The sequence below is a fragment of the Zingiber officinale genome, chromosome 1B, assembly GCF_018446385.1.
Source record: "Zingiber officinale cultivar Zhangliang chromosome 1B, Zo_v1.1, whole genome shotgun sequence".
In the NCBI taxonomy this organism is placed as follows: Eukaryota; Viridiplantae; Streptophyta; class Magnoliopsida; order Zingiberales; family Zingiberaceae; genus Zingiber; species Zingiber officinale.
Genome location: NC_055986.1, coordinates 128,603,778 through 128,627,954, shown reverse-complemented (window position 1 = coordinate 128,627,954; position 24,177 = coordinate 128,603,778). Strand labels below are relative to the sequence as shown.

The following is a 24,177-nucleotide window of genomic DNA, read 5'->3' as shown; positions in this document are numbered from 1 at the left end:
CCAACATTCAAGTCAGTCTCCTCTCTTGAAAAATGGAAGAAGAACAGTAGCAAAACTGCAAAAAAGAAGGACTTGAGATGCAAATGTTTGCGTACCTTACCAGCGGAGAGAATTCCCCTTTTTATACCACCTCACATAACCCCCGCGATCGTGAGGTGGTCCCTGGTTTGTTAGAGTTTGTTAGGTGATGGAAGAAAGTACAACTTCGGCGTCATGCAATAATCCTCCAAGGAATCTTTTTTCTACCCCAGATGTATCTCATTTGTCGTTTATAACTTAGGCCCTTGATGAAATACCCGATGGAGTGTATCATTGTAACTGATTAATTAATGAAGAAGTTTCGAGGGAATATTCCCTGACAAGTTTGTCAAGTTGTTCTAATATTGTCGACTGCTTATCTGCTGAATGTATCCCGGTTGGTCACTAAGTCTGTCATATAACGAAAATACTTTCTGTTAAATATATCTCGACCGGTCATTAAGCTGGTCGTGTATTGAGCATATCTTCTATTGAATATATCTCGACCAGTCATTAAGTCGGTTGTATATTCAGAATATCTTCTGTTGAATATATAACGACCAATCATTAAGCTGATTGTATATTGAGAATACCTTCTATTGAATATTTCTCAGTCGGTCATTAAGCCGGTTGTATATTGAGAATATCTTTTGTTGAATATATTTCGGTCGGTCATTAAGATGATCGTATGATGAGAGTTTTATAAGACTGAGTACCTTTAAGGTCGCTCGGGGTTTGCCCAGTCGAGCGCACACAAGAAGCCTTATGTTCACTCGGCCTTCACCCGGTTGATCGTATGCTAAGAGTTTTATAAGGCTAAGTACCCTTAAGCTTGTCCGGGCTTTGCCCGGTCGAACGTACACTGGGAGCTTTATGTTCGCTCGACCTTCACCCGGTCGATCGTATGCTAAGAATTTTATAAGGCTGAGTACCCTTAAGCTCGCCTGGGTTTTGCCTGGTCGAACGTACACAGGCAACCTTATGTTCACTCGGCTTTCACCCTGCCGATCGTATGCTAAGAGTTTTATAAGGCTGAACACCCTTAAGTTCGCCCGAGCCTTGCCCGGTTGAGCATACACAGGCAACCTTATGTTCACTCGACCTTCACCCAATCGATCGTATGCTAAAAGTTTTATAAGGCTGAATACCCTTAAGGTCGCTCGGGTTTTGCCCGGTCGAACGTACACAGGCAACCTTACGTTCGTTCCGTTTTCACCTAGCCGATCGTATGCTAAGAGTTTTATAAGACTGAGTAATCCTAAGCTTGCTTAGGCTTTGCCCAGTCGAACGTACACAGACAATTTTATGTTTGCTCGGCCTTTACCCGGTCGATCGCATGCTAAGAGTTTTATAAGATCAAGTATCCTTAAGCTCGGCCGGGCTTTGCCCGGTCTAACATACACATGCAACCTTATGTTCACTCGCCCATCACCCAACCAATCGCATGCTAAGAGTTTTATAAGGTTGAGTACCCTTAAGCTCGCCCGGGGTTTGCCCGGTCGAACATACACAGGTAGCCTTATGTTTGCTTGGCTTTCACTCGGTCGATCTTATGCTAAGAGTTTTATAAGACTGAGTATCCTTAAGTCCGCCCGGGCTTTGCCCGATTAAACGCACATTGACAGCCTTATGTTAGCTCGACCTTCACTCAGACATCCTGCTCAAGAGATGATCAGGCATGCTTCCAGGATTTTGATATGGGACGATCAACAAAACTAGGTAACAAACATTACCCTGTCCTAAGCTTGACTACCACTTCACCTTGACTTTAATATTCATGTCATCTCCTGAACCCGCTCTCCATAACTTGTATGAGCGACGAAATGAATAATTCATCGCAAATAGTTTATTTTTACAGCGATGTAATATTTCATCGCTAATATCATATTTTCACTATGAAATATTAATTCTTTGTTAATTTTCATTGCTATTTTAATGATGTTTTTTTTGACTGATGTGTATAAAAGGCCTCATGAATTTTAGTATTATAAATTGTGAATTCATTAAAAAAAAAGAAAGTGAAACTGCCACATCAGTGACCCCCCTGAGCCGGTCCTACAGATATGGAGGGAGGTAAATGCAGGTACACAGGTGGAAAGTGCATGGCGGAGACGTTAACCCCAGGCAATGACACCCCGGGGATCGACCCCTGGATCTTTCGGTCACAGAACCATGCATTCTTCATCTGTGCTATGCCCTGAGGACTATAAATTGTGAATTCATGATTGCTTGCTTTGTGGTTGTATAAACAAAGTAGAGCCAACCCCACACAACGAGATGGCTCTCGATTTTGAAATATTAATGGCCATTTATTATTGTAAATTAAATCTGCCCTGACGAGATGGTAATGTTTATTACAATTATTTTCAAAAGCTTAATTAATGACTTCGAAGTTAGCCCCTTTTGGTCATCTAAGCTTAATTTGATGGTAAAAGATGAATACATTCGTCCCTAGCATCTCCGTCAATCCGTCTTAGGATCAATACGGAGGAGGTAAATCACGAGCGGCTACTAACTTTTAGAATAATGACTAGCACATAAGAGAAACATTTACCTTGGCTTTGCCGAAATTCGAACCTCAGATTTCATGATGATAATACCTCATGCGCTAGCCACTAAATTCATCCGAGAAAACTCACCTAAACTTAACTTGATGGATTGTGCTGAAAATGGAGAGAAAGAGGATGCTATATATGGTACGGGCAAGTTCATTTATAGGAGTGAAAGAAACTTAAACTGAATTCGATAGCCTGCCCCAGCATTAACTCAACAGATCGAAACGAACTGATGATGAAGTATATATTAGCGGTATTATTCCAACAATGTTTTCAGGAGTGTTAATTTCACGAAAGGCAACAAGGAGAAAGGATGGAAAAAATCGTGAGTGCACCGACAGGATCGATGATTTCAGATCCGAGGCTCCAGACCGAATCTAACGTCGGGTTGTATATTTTTCCACATAATTAAAATCGCGTGGGGACCAGCCGAGTTCCTTCTCCCCATTATTGCAACGGCGACACGTGGGCTTCACAGCCCCCTCGATGACGCGGACGCCTCCCATTGGCTCCGGGAGCAAGTGGCACGTGGAGACCAGGGACCGCTTTCATATTTCGCCATCTCGATGCGTTCCGTTATTCATCCGACTCAAAGAAACCTGTCAGAAAATTGGATGAGCGATTAATCTGTTTTTTTCTTCTTCCGCTTTTTGCATTTTGAAACAAAAACTTCGGCATAACGATTATTAATCGATTAATTAAATTTTACATTACAATGAACAAACTATTCCTCCGTTTTCAAAAGTATGAATACAATTATTATAGATCTATCGATCAGATGTGACGATTGAAGCCGTCTCAGTTGACAATGTTGGAATGTTTCAGAAACGACATTATCCACGAATGGGAGAACAATACCAAAGAAGTGGCATGACATGTTCGTCTGCTCTGGATTGTCTGGACGGTGTAATGATTTTTTCAGCAAATAAAAAAAAGAGCGAAAATAGTTGGCATCATAGAAAAGGCTCCTTGTTTTTATATATATAAAGTCCTATTCTTCAATACTGATATAGACTAAACTGCAAGCCCCACCCCTATAATTTGTGAGATGAGGTTGAGTATATAATGCATCCATGATTAGATAAATCATTTAATGCATTATATAATGGAATTTTTTCCCTCAGGAAAACAGGAGCAAGGGATGTACTTATATTTTATAATTTTAAATATCATTTATGCTCGAATTTCACCAAGGTAAATTGTACTGTGATATCAAGGTTCAACTTCTATATTTATGAGGGCATACCTTTGACTTGTACTTGCAGTGTTCCCTGCTTCATAAATTCCATCGCTTCATGTTGTTTGTGCTTCATGTTAATGGTTAGGAAGGAGTAGCAGATGATGGGGATGAAGAAATTTACAGAAGACAGGGACCAAACCAGATACTCAGCATTCCTACCTTGGTGGCGCTTGGACTGTTCCATGGAGATCTATCGGGAAGGGTTTTGCTCGTGGACCAGTTTCTCTAGTAGAGCCAACAAAGATGTTGCCGTCGCCATTGCTATCACCGTCGTGTGGCTTTCCTGTCAGCATCACCGTGCTCGACCTGACTACCAGGCCATTCGTTTCATTCTTTCTTTATCACTATCAAGCTTCACTCCAGCCAGCCAGAATTGATCCATCAACCTCCAGCTCCACTGGCAACCTCACAGAAGCATGTCTCGGTCCCCCACTCACCAAACAATTTTTTTTCCATCACAGCGATTGAAAAGGAAATGTAGGATACTGTCTGCAAAAATGTTCAAAATACAAGCAATGGAGAATGAAGACAAAAACAAGATCCTACCGTATGCATTGAGAGTATTAGTTACAAACTATATACAAGTTCAAATCAGAAAATATAGAGCCGAAATTTACAGTGTCTGATGTAGCACACCTGTGGGGATGCATTCAGTCTTCAACATTTATGATGAAAGTACATATACAATAGTAATGGTCCACTTCCATTCAATATATTGTGACTGGTTCAGGCAAGATCATTTGAATCTAGTGACCAGTAGGCAATAACCGATGGCTATTCCTAAAGTATGATCAAGTATTCACTAATCAATTTTCATACTCCACAAAATTTACTGAAGTGTTTTAATTACACACAAAAAAAAATACTCAATACTAAGGAAGATAGAATTGTTTTGGTTTGGACATAAAGTCATAGTTATTTTAATTGCCCTAGTAAAATACGAAATTTACTAGAAAAAAGTTGGTGAAGAGCTCAAATTCAGGATGGCAAGAAGAAAGAGTCACAGAAGGAAAAGCCACCTTGCAATAACATGATCGTTATTAGGTTTATTATTTATGGAATTGACACTAATCTCAGACAATATAGGCAGTGTTAGCACAATCATTGTCAAAGTTGGAAAAGGATAATGATCTGAGTGTCTGAAGATTCCTACAAATCACTTCAGATTTCCTGCTTAGCAAGCCCAAATATTTAAACTATGAACACTCCATACCAGACATCACCACAAGATTGCATATTAATGAATATGAATAATCAATAAAACCAGAATTAACAGAATCAGGAGGCAAAAGGATGCAATGGCACAAAAATTAGAACTAAATACATTATGCCTTCAGAACTTATACCATCTGTAAATCAAAACTATCTTGTATCGAAGGAATAAATAGCCCCATCCAACAAACCAATGACCATTTGCCAATAAAACATGGACAAACTAAAATGACACGTTGCCAATCCAATCTTATACAAAATTCCATCACAAATTATTCTAAGGTATTTGATATAAACCTGCATGTAGGAACCACAACACATTTAATGTGTTTGTTACTAGACTTTCTGATGATTTATACAAAATTGTTAATCCAATTTTTAAAAATTGCATAAGCTAACTCTTGTTAACATTATCAGTGTATATCCATCCAATACCCACATATATAAGCAAAATGCAATGATACCAAAGAACAATTTAACTGTTAGTAGTGTAGATATAAATATAATCTTACGAGCTGTGAGCATGGAGATCAGGAAAACACTATTATCATCCTCAAGAATTTAGACATAACTAGCGACATTGAGGGTTCTGCGATGCAGGTAATTTCTGTATTGGCAGATGCCATGTTCACTGATCCAGGGTTTCAGAATAGAAAGTACTTTTGAGTGAGAAACGTAGCGTTAGCTGTCTTAAATTTATCATGTTATCAACTTCTCATGCATCGAATTGTATGAAACGTTGAGTGGCAATATGATTGTTCAAATGATACCATATTTTTCTCTGCTGCAATAACCATGCAGTTTACTTAGTATCATTTTAGCAGTTTTTTCCACCTTCAGCAAGTTGAAAATAAACCTCTAAAAATCCACATTTTCATATACTGGTGGTAATCATAGGAATGCTGAAGCATTGACCAACTAGTTAACTTCCCTATCTCTCCCTCCCCCATTAGTTAGCTGTAGTTCCAATTAGGCACTAGTCAACGAAATAGATCATAATGGAAAAACTTGGTATCTCGAGCAGCTAAGTATTTACTCATGCCAGAAAGCCTTCCTTTCTCTAGGGCGCAAGATTCTCATCAATAGTTTTCATCTTCGATAGTTTTCTGCTCTTCTCAAGTTTCTAGATACCATCTTGCGTAATTAATAAGTTGGACCAGTCTGAAGGTGTTTCCTCTGGAAGCCACAGGTTTCCATTTCCTTTCATTTGCACATTTAGTTTCATGGGAAATGGTTTATCGTCCAGGGGAGAGAAGGGATTTAGCATCTGGCTCTCCTTTGCAATTGGTGGCGGCTCTTCTTATCTGGCTCTTCCCTATCTTGGGCATGGATGGTTAAGGATATAGATTTTCTTGAACTCCAGAGAAACTAAGAAACCAGAGCCATATTTGGTCCTTCTCACAGAAGACTGCCTGGCGTACAGATTTTTGCATGTTGAGCATCATTATTGAGGAGGAATTTCTGTCTTAGGAATTGACATGGTGGATTTGTAGATAATTCTAAATGTATGAAAGACAAATTAATTAAAGCGGTAAAAATTTACAGCGATCTCCCACAAATCAGTAATCGTCAATGCCGAAAACTTACTATCGGAAGAACAATCACAGGATTGGAAAACCCTCCATGATTTCACAAACCAAATCTCACCGCCTCAGATGTCCTCCTCTTACTCTCTGCGTTTCGTCCATCGTTCCGAACCTTCGTTCCTTCTAAACGCACATCCACCACTCTATGATCCTTGGACGCACCCCCTTTATATAGGGAAATAAACCAGGGACATAATGGACTTTTCCATTATCAGTAGTGGGGAATGTGGCCATGTTCCCACATCCCCACTCTCCCGATTTCCAACATCTCTCACTCATCCAAGGTAAGTCACTAATATTAGTTCATTCAGGTAAGTCACAAAGACTTAATAAGTCACATAGACTATTAGAGAGTTAAGTCACATAGACCATATGAAAACATTCAATCCATACTTAGAGAAAATGGTTCGTGCGACAGCAAGCACACTGAGCGATAGTTGCTAAGAAGATTGTTACACCTTGACTTAGCCGCTCCTTGAGCAATTAATGCTAAGAAAGTTGTTACACTTTACTTAGCTGCTCAAATAAATTAGAGACATACTCTGAATGGCACATAGCCACTTTCCTGATGGCACATAGCCTTTATCCAGGATCCATCCAATCTTCAAGTGACACACAACCATTATCTTGAAGATATCCATGTCTTGCTATTTACCCAGATTAAATAATTTTTATTTACATCGATATGAACATCTCTAATCTCTTATAATGATCATTATGTCAAGAGCATGTTCCATATCCAATATTCACATTCATTTCTATATATAACATAAATGGGTCGACCAGTAAATAACAACAAAAGATGTAAATATATTTAATCTTCCTTTTTAACTAGAATCTATTCATTTTAATCAGTCGCTTTCCTAGTTATGCTCCATAGACCGAATCATACATAGCCATAGGATACACGCTAAAGTAGCAGACACTGATTAAAACTTCAAATAAACAGCTAAATACTTACTAAGGCAAAAACTGAGATTAACATATAATCTCAAAGGTCTCACACAGTAAAGAAACAGATATTCATTCTCCTACTACCTTTATTGTCGCAATAACACATGTGATATGAATCACATGCTTCGATGTTATTCTCTTTACTAAAAAGAGTGCATGTTGTCTTCAAATTTTAACATCATACATATTTTGATCTAGACATATTTAACATCTAATCCTGAATTCAACATATGAATTCTAATCTGGCCTTTAACAGGTTCAGTAAATGGTGGATTCATTTACTTAGATCATTATTTACACATAAATGATCTCATCTTGACATAATTATCAAGGCGACCTCAACTTATGAATCTGTCTCTAATTTCATAATTTCAACTACGTAAGCTGTTTCATAAGTAACAATCTTACCCCTATTTGTACTTAACAAATAGAGATGATTGTCCATGTGAGTGGACCAATCTCTACCTGCCAACATGCTCACCGAGATCTTATATGAATGTAACAAATACAACATATACACTGAATAAAATTATGGCAAATGACACAATCAAAACACAAAGTCTGATTGTTATTTCAATGGTGTTACATTCTACGAAGTCCCAAAGACTTTACATGTTCTTTAAATGACTCTTTAGTCATTGGCTTAGTAAAAGGATCTGCAAGCATAGCACGTGTAGGGACATACTCAAGAATTACTTTTCTTTTAGTCACAATATCTCTCACAAAATTATATTTAATTTCTATATGCTTGTCTTTGCTATGATATTTGGGATCCTTTGAAAAAGCTATTGTAGCTTGACTGTCACAGTAGACAGTTACTGGACTTCCACTATCCTCAGCAATTTTCAGATGCTTCAGGAACCTTCTCAACCAGACTGCTTCTTGCACAACAGCTGAACATGCCACATATTCAGCTTCCATAGTCGACAAAGCTACACAAGCTTATTTCTTCTTGTTCCAGGAGATGGCGCCACCATTTAGCAAGAATGCATAGCCTGATGTGGATTTTTTATCATCCAGGTCTCCAGCCCAATCTGCATCTGAATAACCTTTCAGACTCATATCTGATCCTTAAAAACAGAGACGATAATCTGTTGTCGCCTTCAGATATCTGAATATCCTTTTTACCGTCTTCCAGTGTCTCAGTCCTGGGTTTGACTGGAAGCGACTGACCAAACCCACAACATAGCTGATATCGGGACGTGTACACGACATAGTATACATCAAACTACTAATAGCACTGGCATATGGTTTTTTATTCATCTCAGCTATTTCCTCTGGAATTTTAGGACACATACTCTTGCTCAACACAGTACCTTTCACAATAGGTGTATGTTCTATGTTGCAATTAGACATGCTGAAATGATGTAACATCTTGTTTATATAAGACTCTTGTGACATACCCAAAAATCTTTTAGAACGATCTCTTATGATCTTCACCCCTAAGATGTATTCAGCTTCTCCCATATCTGTTGTATCAAATTGTGATGACAACCACTTCTTGACTTCATTCACATATCCTATATCATTTCCAGCTATTAGCATATCATCAACATATAATGATAAAATAACATACTTTCCTTTTCCCCTTTTCAGGAAAACACAATGATTCTCATTGATCATCTCAAAACCATAAGATAAAACGACTTCGTTAAATCTTATGTTCCATTGTCTTGACGCTTGCTTTAGCTCATATATAGACTTTCTAAGTCTACATACTTTCTGCTCTTGGCCTTCAGCAATGAAACCTTCTGGCTAAACCATATAGATTTCTTCGTCAAGATCACCGTTAAGGAAAACGGTTTTTACATCCATTTGATGTAATTCCAAGTCATAATGTGCCACAAAGGCCAAAATAACTCGTATTTACACAAATTTCACTATGGGAGAAAATGTCTCTTCAAAGTCAATATCCTCTATTTGGGTATATCCTTTTGCAACTAAACGAGCTTTGTATCTGTTAATCGATCCATCTGCTTTCCTCTTTATTTTGAGAATCCACTTATTCCCAATAGTCCTTCGGTCCGGAGGAAGATCGACTAAGTCCCAAACATGATTTTGGATCATGGACTCCATCTCTTCAACCATTGCAGCTTTTCATTTTTCTCTAACTCTACATCCCAATGCTTCCTCAATGGATTGAGGTTCGTCGTCGTCAATTGGAAGTGTAACCAATGCCTCATTCTCAATTTCAAACATCTTCTTAGATTTGATCTTACGAACACTTCTCCGTAAGTTGGGCTGTTGAGAAGTCAACTCATGACTCGGCATATCACTCCCACTCGGTTGACTAGACTCAGGTATCCCTTTTGACACCTTTCTTGTTGATAATATCTCATCCTCCACAAATAGAGGAACATTTTTATCAACATCACCTCTGATTGGGAACTCTGTTTCGAGAAAATTCGCATCTCTTGAGTCTATTTCGGAGATGGTTCCATCTAGTTGCTCACCTATGAAAACATAACCTTTGGAGGTCTCATGATATCTTATAAAGATATATTTATTACCACTAGGTCCCAGTTTTCCATACTTGTGAGAACTATCATGAACATAAGCAGCTGACCCTCAGGGTCTCAGATTACTCAAATTTGGTTTTCTGCCTTTCCAATGTTCATATGGGGTAGATGGAACTGACTTTGAAGATACTTTGTTAAGTATATAGGTTGCAGTTAATAATGCATCTCCCCAATAGGAGATTGGCAAATTAGCTTGCGTCATCATAGACCTAACCATTTCAAGAAGAGTCATATTTCTTCTGTCAGCTACCCCATTTTGCTGTGGAGTTCTAGGGATTGTTAGCTGTCTAATAATCCCTCTATCATTACATATTGTCTTGAACATATCAGATAAATACTCCCCTCCACGGTCAGTGCGTAAAGTCTTAACTTTACGTTCCGTTTGATTCTTAACTTCGTTCATATAACGAATGAAGCAATCCGATGCTTCAGATTTGTGAGAAATCAAATACACATGACCGAACCTAGAGAAATCATCAATAAATGTAATGAAATAGGAAGCTCCATGTCTAGCTTTCATATTCATTGGACCACAAGTATCCGAATGAATTAACTGCAATGTTGATTCAGATCTAATAGTCTTACCAAATGGTTTCTTAGTTGCTTTTCCAGCAAGACAATGCTCACATATAGACAATTGAATCTTAGCCCGAGTGCCCAATAGACCCTCTCTAGCCAACCGATTCATATGTTCTTGTCCTATGTGTCCTAATCTAGCATACCAAACCTCATCAGTTATATCTGCATCACTAGTTAAAGCAATATTTGAAAAACAACCATCAATAGCATAATTGACATCTGGTTCTACATCAAGAACCATAAAGCCATTTGTTAAAAAACCATGTCCGATTGACACTGAGTCAATCTTAAGTTCAATAGACCGACTGTAAAAATTAATACAATACCCTAAATCAAGAAGACATATAACGGAAACAAGATTCTGTCGAATTTCAAGAGCATATAGGACATCATGTAGAAACAAAACTCTACCACCACAAAGGTTGAGTTTGCAAGTGCCGACTTCTTTGACTTCAACTCTTGCATTGTTTCCTACATAGATCCATTTGTTGCCAGCTGGTACCCGACGGTACTTAACAAATGTAACTCGTTCCCGAGCTACATGGTTGGTTGCTCCCGAATCTATAATCCACAAAGGATAAGAATCAGCTAACAACATTGAACTAGCAACAAAATGCTCTAGAACAGAAGACACACTTGGATTTACCTTTTTCGGCTCGGTACACTCCCGAGCGAAGTGACCCTTCTTGTCGCAGTTAAAACAAATCAACTTATTTTTAGGTTTCTTTCCTGTCTTCTTGACTATCTTCTTGATTGGGCCCTGTCCCACACCAGCAGCTTCCCTCTCCTTTCCCTTCCCTTTCTTAAACCATTTCTTTTTCTTGGATCCATATGATCCAGCAGAACCTACAGCCATATAGGCTTGTCCAGAAATCTTTGCAGATTCAACTCTCTCCACCTCCAATTCTACATGGCGTGAGACATCAGTGAAAGTCTTGATACTCTCAGTGTGAGTTAACGTCTGCTTCATGGTATCCCAAGAATCTGGAAGTGAACGAATAACTGCTTGAACCTGTTGTTCATCAGTCAACTCATGACCAGCAGTTTTCAGCTCCCGAATCATGTTCGACATCTCCCTGAGGTGTTGAACCATTGATACATTCGGACGCTTTTTGTAGCTGTCAAACTTGATTGTCAGCTGTCGAAGCTTGCTCAGACTTACTCCACTGTATTTTTCTTTAAGGGCTACCCAGACTGCATGAGCCGTAAGATATGACTCATACTCAAAAGCTAGGTCATCAACCATTGAACTAATCAATATGCCCTTTGCAGTGGAGTTCTTTTTCTTCCATGCCTTATAGGCATCAAGATCTCGTCTGTGTTGTGCAGTGGGACCATCTACAGGTTCTTCCATAACCTAATTTACAGTCTCTAGAACTTCTTATTCCTCAAGTACATATTGTATCATGAGGTGTCAGATCTTATAGTTATCCCCATTAAGTTTTTCATCTTTATTGAGTTCAGCTATTATGTTTTTGGTTGCCATAATCTATAATAAATAAACACATTATTTAGTATTCAGTGTATATCATATGTATGCAATTTATGATTGACTTAATATTACTTTGAATTGATTTACAAAATCAAGTGACAACTATGTTTTTACTCATCATTCGTATGACCAATCAAATTAATATTAATCAATTCTATTACATACATCCCAACAAATGAACTAATCATTTATAATATCATAATTTTTTTTAATTAAATGAACTAATTATTTAATATATCATGATTGCTTTAATTAAATGAACTAATCATTTAATACTTCATGAACTAATCATACATTATGTCAAGTAAACAACATAAATAAATGAACATATCATTAACATAAAATTATGCTGCATATTGTTAACATATAACTAACTGACATGAATGAAATGGACTAAATATTGTTCATACATAACGACAATAACAATAACAGAACTCTAGTAAACTAGATAGGCAACTATCACTCCCACTAGGACAGACACTAGTGCAGTGGCCAAAATAATCCCTTTCAGCCTGTACTCATTTGGGGTAATCTCAGGCGGGACAGCTTTAAGATTCTCTATAGGACCCTCAACTGGATCTTTTGCTGGTTCCTCCTCAATCATTTTCGGGTCCTCTTTGAACTATTCCGGATCCTCTTCAGTTATATGATGAAGCAATTCCTCACATAATACAGAATATGTGACGCGTCCTTGATGACACCCCCAAATATAGTCTGCTATCATCCTTGGATTTTCTGGCAATGAATGCATCAAAGCCCAAATCCTATAACTGTCTAGGACTAAAAACTCTTCTCGCTCAAGTTTCCAAAACAGATCATCAAGTCGTCCAATGTGTCCGTCGACTCCATAAGTAGAATTATACTCTATCTCCTGAATCTCTTCCGAGAGCTGATTTCGTCGCAATTCGCGACGAGTCAATGTGATAATCATCCGTGCCATCTGAAAAATTGAAATAAAAATAAGTCAGTACAAAACCGACTAACCAGTACAAAACTGGTTTATTTCAATTTATATATATAGGCATAGTACCAACATAATAAATCAAAGAAAACAAATCTTCTCGATTTTCAGGAGTTCAAGTCGACAATTAGAACTGATCTAATTGGTCAGACCCATTGGATCGGTTGATTAGGAATCCAGATCCTAAGCTTGGTCCATTGTCCTTAATTAGAACTAATCTAATTGGACAGGGATTTGTCCTTAATTAGAACTAATCTAATTGGACAGGGATTACTATGTTCTGTTACTTTTAATCTAAGTCTATTTTTACCGATTTCAGACTTATTGATCAAACTCAAGTCCGTTTGATCAAATCAATATTCATTGGTTTAAGTCTGACTGATTAGAACAAATCTAATCATTTGATCAAATTTGACCCATTTGATCATTTGATCATATTTGGTCCAAACCCAATCAAATTGCTTCGGTTAAACCAACTAATGATTTAAACCTAAACCGGATCTAAGTTGACCAAAATTTCTCTTGACCATTTATCATTAATGGTGAAATTAATTGAACTCAATTTTCAGCAAACAAAATTAATGCTACAGTATGCATTATTTGACAAAATTTATACTTTAATTAAAAAAACATAAACATATTATGTTTCTTAATTTCAAATGCATGCAGATTTATAATGAAACGATACTACTATTTTTTTTTATTTGATTTTCTAAAATCAAACTTTTCCTCTTTCACTGTGCTTAGTCATTTCACGCTTCACCGTGTAGCGAACATTTTCTTCGCTACACGATGCACACCGCACACGCCGCACGCCGCACACTACACAACCGCGACGGACTCAGTTGCAACTTAGACGGACTCGGTCGCTAGGCTTGTCAGCCTTTGCCGGTGGTAGCCGATCCTTTCCGACACCAAAAAAAATCTTTAAGCACGACAGAACACAGACGATGGTTCTGCCCGTCCTAGACACCAACATATAGCCGGCCAACTAGAACGCCATCGACGGCCACGGACTGCCGTCGTCGGCAAATCCAACGATCTTGATTTTACTAATTTGGCACAGCGTGTATGCTACGACACATTAGTCGTGCATAACAACGACGAGAAATGACGAAGCGATACAGAAAATTTCCATACAGTGATTTCATAATTCGTATCCATGCATTTAGAAATAACTTGTGCTCTGATACCAATGTAGATAATTCTAAATGCATGAAAGACGAATTAATTAAAGCGGTAAAAACTTACAGCGATCTCCTGCAGATCCGCAATCGTCAATGCCGAAAACTCGTTGTCGGAAGAGCGATCACAGGATCGGAAAGCCCTCCACGATTCCACAAACCAAATCTCACCGCCTCATATGCCCTCCTCTTACTCTCTGCGTTTCGTCCGTCGTTCCGAACCTTCATTCCCTCCGAACGCACATCCACCACTCTATGATCCTTGGACGCACCCCCTTTATATAGAAAAATAAACCAGGGGCATAATGAACTTTTCCATTATGAGTAGTGGGGAACGTGAGTCATGTTCCCACATCCCCACTCTCCCCATTTCCAACAGGATTATGATGAGAAACCTTTTCTAGATTTATTCCCTGCATGCTAATAAGCTTGTCAGACTTCAAGATCTCAATTTTCCTGTCTCTCTTAGGCCGATGTATGATAGCCCTGTCTCCAGGAGCTCAAAACTTACATCATGTAGCAACTTCCTCGTCATATCCACTCTCTTCTGAATCTGCACACAAGAGAGGGCCACAGTGATTCAAAGTAAAATTAGCTTATCATATGCTTACTTTTCATGGCGTAGCAGATTTATTTGCACCTTCAGTTTGGAACTTCTAGGCTACTTCAAAAACATACATTTTCATTTGGTTGGGTTTTCATAAGAAGTTACATACATAGGATTATTTCATCCAAAAACAAATTCCCATCACAAAATACTCGGTCAGCCTTTTGCACTAAACCCACTCAGGTTTGTGATGAAACATCTTACCATATACTCTTTTCATCCTGTACAGCCACCTTGGGCTGGGTTTTTCATGCTGGATTTATTTAAATTATCATGGATGGAGTCCTTCACTCTGACAACTCAGGTGGACTTGGCTTCTACTGTTCCAAGCGTCTTCAAAGTGGTAAACTCCTTCGCACATCCATGGATGTAGACTTTGTGGATCAGCCAACTGAAACACATATTCCAAGGAAGCGATACCAATATATTAAATATGTTACGTTTTCATTTATGGATCAACATGAATAGTGGGTTGGCAGTGTGCGTCGATAAACAGAATGAGAACATATAACCGGGACTCCTAGCAAAGCTAAGGCTGAAATCTTGCACCACCAAAGGTTGCTGGAACATCAAAGCTTAAATTGAATAGGATAATACTTTTAGGGCTTTGGCTGCTGTTGATGCAGTTCCTGTAGCAATGTTCATAGGGAACTTTTCCGTTCCCAGCTGCTGGGTTGTTGTGTTTAAATTACATATGATATATTTCACAATTTGCTTCAGTAGCTTTATTAAACGATGCATTCAGTAGATAGGTTCTCAGTAACAACTCTACCATTAAGCAAAGTGAACAGTTTGTTCACTCAAAATCATTTTTAAAAGATAAAATAAAAATCATCTAAATGAAAATTCTAGGGATAGAATATACTACAAGTATGAGGTGGACCTACAGAAAGAGAGAAAACTTGCCCATTTCCTGTAGGATGAAGAAGATCAAGAGGCAGCTGAGAAGCATGGGTGAAGACATTGACCGAAGATGCTGATAATTCAGAATCATTACCTGAAGTTGGTGATGTTGGGAGAATTAGTTGAACAGAAAGGTAGAAAGATGGGGTATTCACCAGCAGGAGATTTCTGGTTTGAGCAACCCCAAATCACTATGAGAAGGTAGTCATATCTTGTGCAGAATCCAATCTAAGGTTTTAATTCACCATTCTATTGTCTCTGACATATATCCGTGGATTTCATTTATGATTCATGGTTTGACCACCTTGTATCACACTACTGAACTCCTTCAACATATTTTCTTCTTCTTTCTCCCTCAGCGCTGCTTCGGTTTTCAATTCAAAGCTAAAGTATCTTAAATTGATATTGCTCATTGCTTGTGTTTGTTACGAAGCCGCAAGTCCATGGCTATGCCGTCAGTAATAAAAGATATCGAATCTACAAGGATTGTGTACAAGCACTAGAGACTTAGCACGGTGAATTAGCTAAACAATCGAAATTTGTGAATTTACGTACAATAAGGCAAGAAAGAAGTAAAGAGAAGAGAGAGCAAGGAAGGAGAGTTGGTTGAGGAAACTTGATCTAGGAAAGTGTTCTAAGAGTTCAGTTTCATTGTGAGGCTAATTAATATACTAAGAATTATCTATCACCCATCCTCTGCCTTTATGCACATGTAAGGAGTCTAACTCAATACCGATACTACCCCGCGATGGTCATATCGAAGTGCTATCTGTATTGGTCTCCAATGCTACTGAGTAGAAGTGGTTACCTAGGAAGTCTGATGAAAGGGATACCCTTAACACTAGGGCCTCCGGTCATACGTTCACTAGGATACACTAGACACTCACTAACATAGGCCTAGATATGGCCTATTAAACCTAATTTAATACTTATAGAAAATTATCCTCCCTTTCAAGGTAATGCTTTAGATATCCGATTAAAAGAATATCCTTGTCACTAGAGTCCCAGTCATACGATCTTGAGCATCCCCTTTACGGAGCGAACAAATCAATACAATCAAAGAACAAATACTTCACATACACGTTTAATAAAATAGATACAAGGCATATACATGTCATACGAATAGGAAATTGACAAATTCAAAGAGTATACATCAATTACACATCACAACTACTCCCTTAATCCCAAAACAAATGAATCTACTCTATAACAAATGAATCCAAAAACATAGAAATTGCAAGCTTAAAACCCAATCTAAGAAGAAGAGGGGGAAATGCTTAGCCAAGGCGACGAGAGGTCTTCGGATCTAATCCTATGCTTCCGAAGATGAAGGAGAGGGTTGAAGCGGCTTCAGATCGTCAATCGGAGTGCGAAGAATCAGCGGATCTAGACCAAGATTGGTCCTCCCAAAGGGGAGACCTTCCTCCCTTTGAAATGGGGAAGAAGACCCCTTTTATAGGGCAAGACACGGCCCCAGACATGGGTCGTGTCACGGCCGTGCCTTTTGGCACGGTTGGGCTTGAAGCAGCTCTGGAAGAAGCACACGATCGTGTGCTTTCACACGGCCTAAGCTTGATTGGTCTCTGGTCAAGAGATATGGCCATGTGAAACCACATGGCATGGCCTTGACTGAACTCTGTTCGGAGGACATGGCCTGACCTAGGATAGATTCTGGTGAAGGGGCAAGAAAATGTGTCGGGGGCACGAACGTGACTTGCTTGCTCTCGAGGATGAGGCACGGTTGTTCCAGGGGCCACAACTAGGCTCTGCCCTTCTTCTAGGGCTGCTCCGAAGCACGCCTTAACTTTGTTTTCACTTCGAAAATACATCCTGTGAAGAACAAAACAAGCACGAGCAGACTTCTGACAAAGAGAGTAATTATGCTGAAAATATGATAAAAAAGAGTGTAATAACATAAAACATACTCGAAGAAAACAAGTGAATATGTGTCAAAGTATACATAAAAGTATTCTATGCACATCAGTGTCCTGCCAACCAAAACCACAATCATTTTAATTCATATAATTCAACGCATAAATTGAACAGTACAAAGTAATTAATAATCTAAAAGGAAAAAATTTGGAAGAACACATAGCAATCATGTCATATAAATTTGATTACATGCCATACCAAGTAGGACTATATTGAAAGAATAAGTTGAAAGTTGGAAAGAGATGTCAACCAGATTCTATCACATTTTGGTTAGATATCATTACTCCCCTAGTTAGTAATCATGATTACACAACAGCATTGGAACTCTTAATTTAATAACTTAACATGGTCACTTGTTGACCCTCTCTTTATATCTGATTCAATGAGCTTCAATATTTCTCTTCTCTTTGAAACCGTGAATTACTTTCCATCCAACCACGAATAGTTGCATTGACCAAAAAATTATAGTACACAACAAGAAACTGAAGAGAAGATAATACTAAAGAGGGAAGATTTGAATATATGTAACCTGACTGCCATAGCATAGTATTCCTCATTTCGTCATTAAAGACAGTACTAGAACATCACCATCTCACATGCTTTAGTTTATAGTAGCTGACCTCCATCTCTTTATCACCATTTCGTAATTATGCATTTCTCTTTCACCTGCTCCAACTGTCTATCAAAATCTCCAATAGAAAAAAAAAACACAAAAATATGATCACATCACTAGTTTCTTATTTAGTTTGAGTGTCATCCATCAAAAAGTATATTATCATTAGCATCCTATTTTACTAGCCTTTTGACTTGTTTATTATATTGTCCTACTGCATTATATTTATTGCATTGTTTTATCTTATATTCATCATTGCTTGTCAATACTTATATCGGATTGATAAGAGCAAACACAAAAAACCCACCTCCACTTACGCAAGATATGAGAGGCATAAACCTGATATAGGTCCAAGCATGACAACCTTAGCTTTAATGGACAATCAAACCTATAAATTTCTAGATTGGTTAGATGATAATGAAAACAAAATGGACCGATATAATTTGACATCAATTGGGCAAACACAATTGGCTAACAACAGACTCATAGCCTCGAAGAAATTTGACAAAGTATTCAAAATCGTCATTACACGATAGAAGCAAAACCCATCACATATTGATCTGGAATGAAATATAAATTGATGGAAAAATATGTTACAACTATCTAATAATGTCTAATAAATAGATAAACACAAAACAAACTTCTCTAATCAAAGAACTTCCAATAAAAATTAAAAAGTTGACTCAAAGGACCTCTTGATACCTCAACTCTAGGAAAGACTGCATATACGACATTTGTAAGAGCTCGAAAGGATAATAGTCCTTGATGATGCAACTTTAGAAGAACCCTCTGCAGCATTTTAGAAGAGTCCTTCAATTAGACCTTAATTGGTAGCCCAACGATAAAGCGTAGCAGAGTATGGAGAAAACGCCTACCCAATCAAAAAACACCTCTTCATCCAATCATGCTTTAGTACCAATTCCAGTGGACTTATTGGATCAAGCACAATGAATAAAACATAGCTGAAACTGAACATGACAAAATAAGGAACCCCCAAAAAAAAAGAAGAGTCAATACATGACTATTGAGCAGAGGAATAACAAGGGGAGTAGCACTTACTGATCCAGATCGATAGCTGTAACTCTAAACGCAGCTCGGTTACCAGTCGCTGCGGCAGAAGAAACAAATCTGATCAAACTTACTAGATGTCCCGTCACCCACCTTTCTTCTCTTTCCGGTCTCGCCGGCGACGAAAGAGCTAAGAGACAAAACCTAATCGTCTCACGTCTCCTAAGCAACTACCTTTCCGCCCCAAGGCCCTAGAGAGCGGGCCCAAAATTTCGGCCCAATATTCGCGTCAGGTTTTAAATAAGAATGTTTTGAAGTTTCTATTTAACTCACTTCTATATTTTATTTCACTCAAGAAGGCCATCCAGTTCGTCCCGAATCTTGCATGCACCCCCTCAAAGTTCTTACCCTCATAGATACAACCCTCATGTCACTACTTTCAACACTTGGTTTAAATAGAAGCTGGAAAAGAAGAACAAGGCACAAAAGTCAAAAACTCAATAAGAATGTTTTGGAAATAATTAAATGTGAGAGAGACTGATTTGCCGGAACGAACGCTGAATACAGTTGGTTTAATCTCGAATCTGACACAATATATCTTGTGTCCACTCCAGGAGAAGTATGAGAAAGAAAACAAAAGACTATTGGACAAGGAAAAAAGAAGCAGGCACATGTAAATGTCTGTCCAAGTTCAGTTCAATCAATGAGCCCATCATTGCTATCACAGATATCAAAAGTTCAAAGTTTTGAAAAGATGTATTACCACAGCAGTCACGCTATCGGCTCTTCCCTGTGGTGAGCAACATCACATTCTTTATACTTTTACTTACAATGGAGTTGGAGTAACAGTGAACAAAAAAAGGGTTCAGTTTAATAAGATATAACTGAGTTCATTCTGATGTTGTTAGGAACCGGCTTTGTGTGTTACATTGGTTCAATTGAAAACAAAAGCTAGAAAGTTGGATCCTTAAACTTTTAATAATACCATATTAATGAGGAACAGTGAAAAGGACGAGTTGCAGGAAAAATAAAGTAAAGGACAGAAAGTGCAACGTCAGATGAGACTAGTATTATAGGGTTGAAGGAGTACATTCCTAGTTTGCTCTCTCCTCAGCTCTTCCGTGTCCATCCATTATTTATCTTCCTCGTCAGCTAAATTGATCACTTCTTTTAATTTCCCTGAGCTTCTTGATGTATGAGATCGCTGTGGTCGATGCATATACTGAGTAAGTTTTTGTTTTTGATATCCTTTTTGCTTTTGGATTCAGTTCTTTCTCCAACCAAATCGACAAAAACCGAGGAAACTAAAGCTGAGCAAAATTAAGCAGCTGAGACAAAGCAGCTGGCGGAGGGAGGAGAAGATGTCCAATCTCACATCTGCCTCTGGGGAAACCTGCGTCACATCGAGCCCCCAGTTCTCCTCTTTGGTCTCTCAGTCACCCAAACGAGCTAAGAAAAAGAGGGGACTTCCAGGAAACCCAGGTGTATATCATCACTATGCTGCACAGATTTTGTTACATATCTTTTTTATTTTTTATTTTTCATCTCAATTTTTTTGCTTTGATTTGATCGATTCAGACCCAGATGCTGAAGTTATAGCTTTGTCACCCAAGACGCTGATGACGACCAACAGGTTCGTGTGTGATGTCTGCAACAAAGGGTTTCAGAGGGATCAGAACCTGCAGCTGCACAGGAGGGGCCATAACCTTCCGTGGAAGCTGAAACAGAGGGTGAACAAGGATCAAGCCGCGAGGAAGAAGGTATACGTCTGCCCTGAGGTGTCATGTGTGCACCATGACCCTTCCAGGGCACTCGGAGACCTCACTGGCATTAAAAAACACTTCTCCAGAAAGCACGGCGAGAAAAAGTGGAAGTGCGACAAGTGTTCCAAGAAGTATGCCGTGCAGTCGGATTGGAAAGCTCACAGCAAGATCTGTGGAACGAGGGAGTACAAATGTGACTGTGGAACTCTCTTCTCACGGCAATGATCACAATTAGTGCACTTTTTATTTTTCTTTCTTTCTTTCAATTGAATTCTAATTAATTGCTGTAATCGCGCTCGATACTTTTTGCAGGAGGGACAGCTTTATCACCCATAGAGCATTCTGTGATGCTCTAGCTGACGAAACTACAAGAGTAATTACTCCAGTCGCAGATGATCCCCACCAACAGTTGTTCAACTCTCAAGCCATGCCATCTCATGAACTCCCAGAAGCTTTCCAAACTGACATGATCATGAAGCCCCAAGAAGCTGCCAACACTGCTAGTTCTTCAGAAATGTTCTTAGCAGAATATCGTCATAAGAGCCAAATGGAACTCTTCCCCTCAATCAATCAGCATAAAAGTCATCCTCCATTCCCTGCTACGTCTGCTTTTTTGTCAGCCACGGCACTGCTCCAAAAGGCATGTCAAATGGGTGCAATAATGGGGAGAGCACACCAACATCTTGATCAGATGGCAGGGTTTAGCCGTGGGTTCGCCTCTCGTCAGGGACCAATTAATTGGAGTGACAATAATTTGCATGGATTAATGGGAACTAGATCAGCTGATGCTTTGGATCATGAACTAGTCTGTGAAGGAGGGCAGGGATCGGAGGGCAAGAGTACTGATCAGCTTGGAAGAGGAAGAGGCGACAGCAACCAATTGACTCTAGATTTGTTGGGGAAGAGAGCTATATTGCAGTTGGACCCATCCATGAATAATTTCCCTTCCTATGAGGATGCACTACAAGAACCATACTGGAATCAGTAAGCTAGCTAACTAAGCTATAGGTTGTATCATCATTCTTCCCCCCTTTATTAAGTTTATCATTAGATTCTCGATCGTCTTTACTATGCTGCTTTTCCTAATTAATTTTACATCATCATCAAATTTTATTAATCTTCCATTGTTTTTATATAATTCCATCTAGTCATAAAATGACATGATATGGTTAATTAAGATAGTGTGATTATTATATTGCTGAAGAGTAGTTAACAGTAATTAACATGGTTGAGTAAAGCAACCGCAGCTATTTATAAAAATAAACGTATTCGTTGAGTGGACGTTTGTCAGTTGATACAATAATCGATTAATTTGGACCATATTATCATTTTAGCAACTAAAATATATACAGTACTATATTAATTAATTACAAACTTGGTCAAGGTATTTTATTTGTGTGCAGTTAGCATATGGCATGGCATGGCTGACCAAGAAAACGGATGGCATGGCAATAGCTTTCAATCAGTGGCAGATACAACGTCTCTTTCCGTTGGACCACTGATGTAGTAATTCGATTAAGCCCTAACATGCATGCATGCATGCATTGCACGCGAGATTAATAAACGAGCAAATTAATTGGTTGCTCATGTGTGTGATGAATAATTGACTCCAGCATAATTGCGTTGCGTGGTACCGAGTGAAATAGTTATGTGATTCGAAAAGGCTTATGGATGTTAATTAAAAAAATATTGAATCAGATAGCACATATAATTATGGTGTTAATTAAACATTGATGACAAGGTGTTAAGCGATGGTCTTAAATTAGCCTTTCATTAATCAATAAGGCCGCAAATATTTAGGGGGCGTTTGGTTCATTCCTAGGAATAGGAATCGGAATGGGAATCATTGTATTGTGGAATGGGAATGGGTATGAGCATGGATATCACTCTTAAAAGCAATGTTTGATTAGTTGTATATTTTCTATTGGAATAAATCAAAATTTCCTTTTTTACCCTTAATGGAAAATAAGAGAAAAAATTATATATGAGAGAAAGATGAATGTGAGAGAAAAATATGATGAAAGAGAATGATGAGAGAGAAAGTATGATGAGAGAGAAAGTGTGATAACAATGAATGAAGAGAGAGAGTGTGTGATGAAAAAAAATGAGAAAAGAGAGTGTGATAGGAGAGAGCATGATGAGAGAAGATGAGAGAGAAAATATGATATGAGAGAAAGTATGATGGGTGAGGATGAAGATAGAGAAAATGTAATGAGAAAAAAATGAGGAGAGAGAGATTGAGGAGAGAGAAAGTACGGTGAGAGAGAAAGTAAGATGAGAGAGAAAGTGTGATGAGAAAAAAAGAGAACAGTGAGTGTGATGGGAGAGATTGAGGAGAGAGAAAGTATGATGAGAGAGAAAGTGTGTTGAGGAAAAAAAGGAGAGAGTGTGACAAGAGATATTAAGGAGAGAGAAAATGTGATGAGAGTGAAAGTGTGATAAGAAAAAAAGAGAAAAGAGAGTGTGATGGGAGAGATTGAGGAGTGAAAAAGTTTGATGAGAGAGAAAGTATGATGAGAAAAAAAAGAAGAAAGAGAGTGTGATGGAAGAGATTGAGGAGAGAGAAAGTATGATGAGAGAGAAAGTGTAATGAGATAAAAAGAGTGTGATAGGAGAGATTAAGGAGAGAGAAAGTGTGTGATAAAATGACGAGAGAGAAAATATGATGAGAGAGAACAAGGAGAGAGAAGTGATACGAAAGAAAAAATAAATAAATATATTTTGATATTTGATATTAAGGGAGAAAATTTTAATTTTAGGTCAAGGGTATTTTTGGAATGAGAGAATATTTTGATTGATGAAAATGGGGTAATGACTCATTGAATGGGAGGTACATGGGAATGAGCTATTACCCAATTTCAAGGATTCATTTCCTTATTTGTATTCCTATTCCCATAATTCAAACATTAACAATAACAATCAATGATTCCCATTCCCATTCCCCACTCCTATTTCCTTAAACCAAACGCCCCCTTAAATTTTGGGCGTGTAATTTCTATTTTCTCCCTCACATTTGTTTAAATAAATAAATTAATAAATAATATATTACTT

At 38.3% G+C, this 24,177-nt stretch overlaps 1 protein-coding gene and 1 long non-coding RNA gene across 6 annotated transcripts; one reads left to right on the top strand and one right to left on the bottom strand.

Annotated features, from left to right (window-relative positions):
- Positions 1–16,903: 16,903 nt before the first annotated feature.
- On the bottom strand, positions 16,904–19,653 carry LOC121978527. 5 transcript variants are annotated; one of them, XR_006111131.1, is made up of 6 exons: positions 19,415–19,652; positions 19,231–19,323; positions 19,058–19,144; positions 18,663–18,743; positions 18,272–18,408; positions 16,904–17,798 (listed from the first exon to the last, which is right to left on the bottom strand). It is a non-coding gene; the product is annotated as an uncharacterized LOC121978527 (long non-coding RNA). The 5 variants fall into 5 exon arrangements; XR_006111132.1 differs by having other exon boundaries at positions 16,904–17,640; positions 17,736–18,743; positions 19,415–19,653; XR_006111133.1 differs by having other exon boundaries at positions 16,904–18,408; positions 18,673–18,743; positions 19,415–19,651.
- A 775-nt stretch (positions 19,654–20,428) lies between these two features.
- Positions 20,429–22,803, top strand: LOC121978517 (protein indeterminate-domain 7-like). Its single transcript, XM_042530857.1, has 5 exons — positions 20,429–20,589; positions 20,692–20,845; positions 20,942–21,344; positions 21,439–22,110; positions 22,530–22,803. The coding sequence occupies exons 2-5, from the start codon at positions 20,725–20,727 to the stop codon at positions 22,531–22,533; spliced, it is 1,200 nt and encodes a 399-aa protein (XP_042386791.1). The 5' UTR covers positions 20,429–20,589; positions 20,692–20,724; the 3' UTR covers positions 22,534–22,803.
- Positions 22,804–24,177: the final 1,374 nt, after the last annotated feature.

Excerpts from the sequence above, each read along its gene's own strand:
- LOC121978517 (XM_042530857.1), top strand. The coding sequence starts at position 20,725 with ATGTCCAATCTCACATCTGCCTCTGGGGAAACCTGCGTCACATCGAGC. Across the intron at positions 20,846-20,941 it reads GGGACTTCCAGGAAACCCAG|ACCCAGATGCTGAAGTTATA; the intron begins GTGTATATCATC and ends TGATCGATTCAG. Across the intron at positions 21,345-21,438 it reads TGTGGAACTCTCTTCTCACG|GAGGGACAGCTTTATCACCC; the intron begins GCAATGATCACA and ends TACTTTTTGCAG.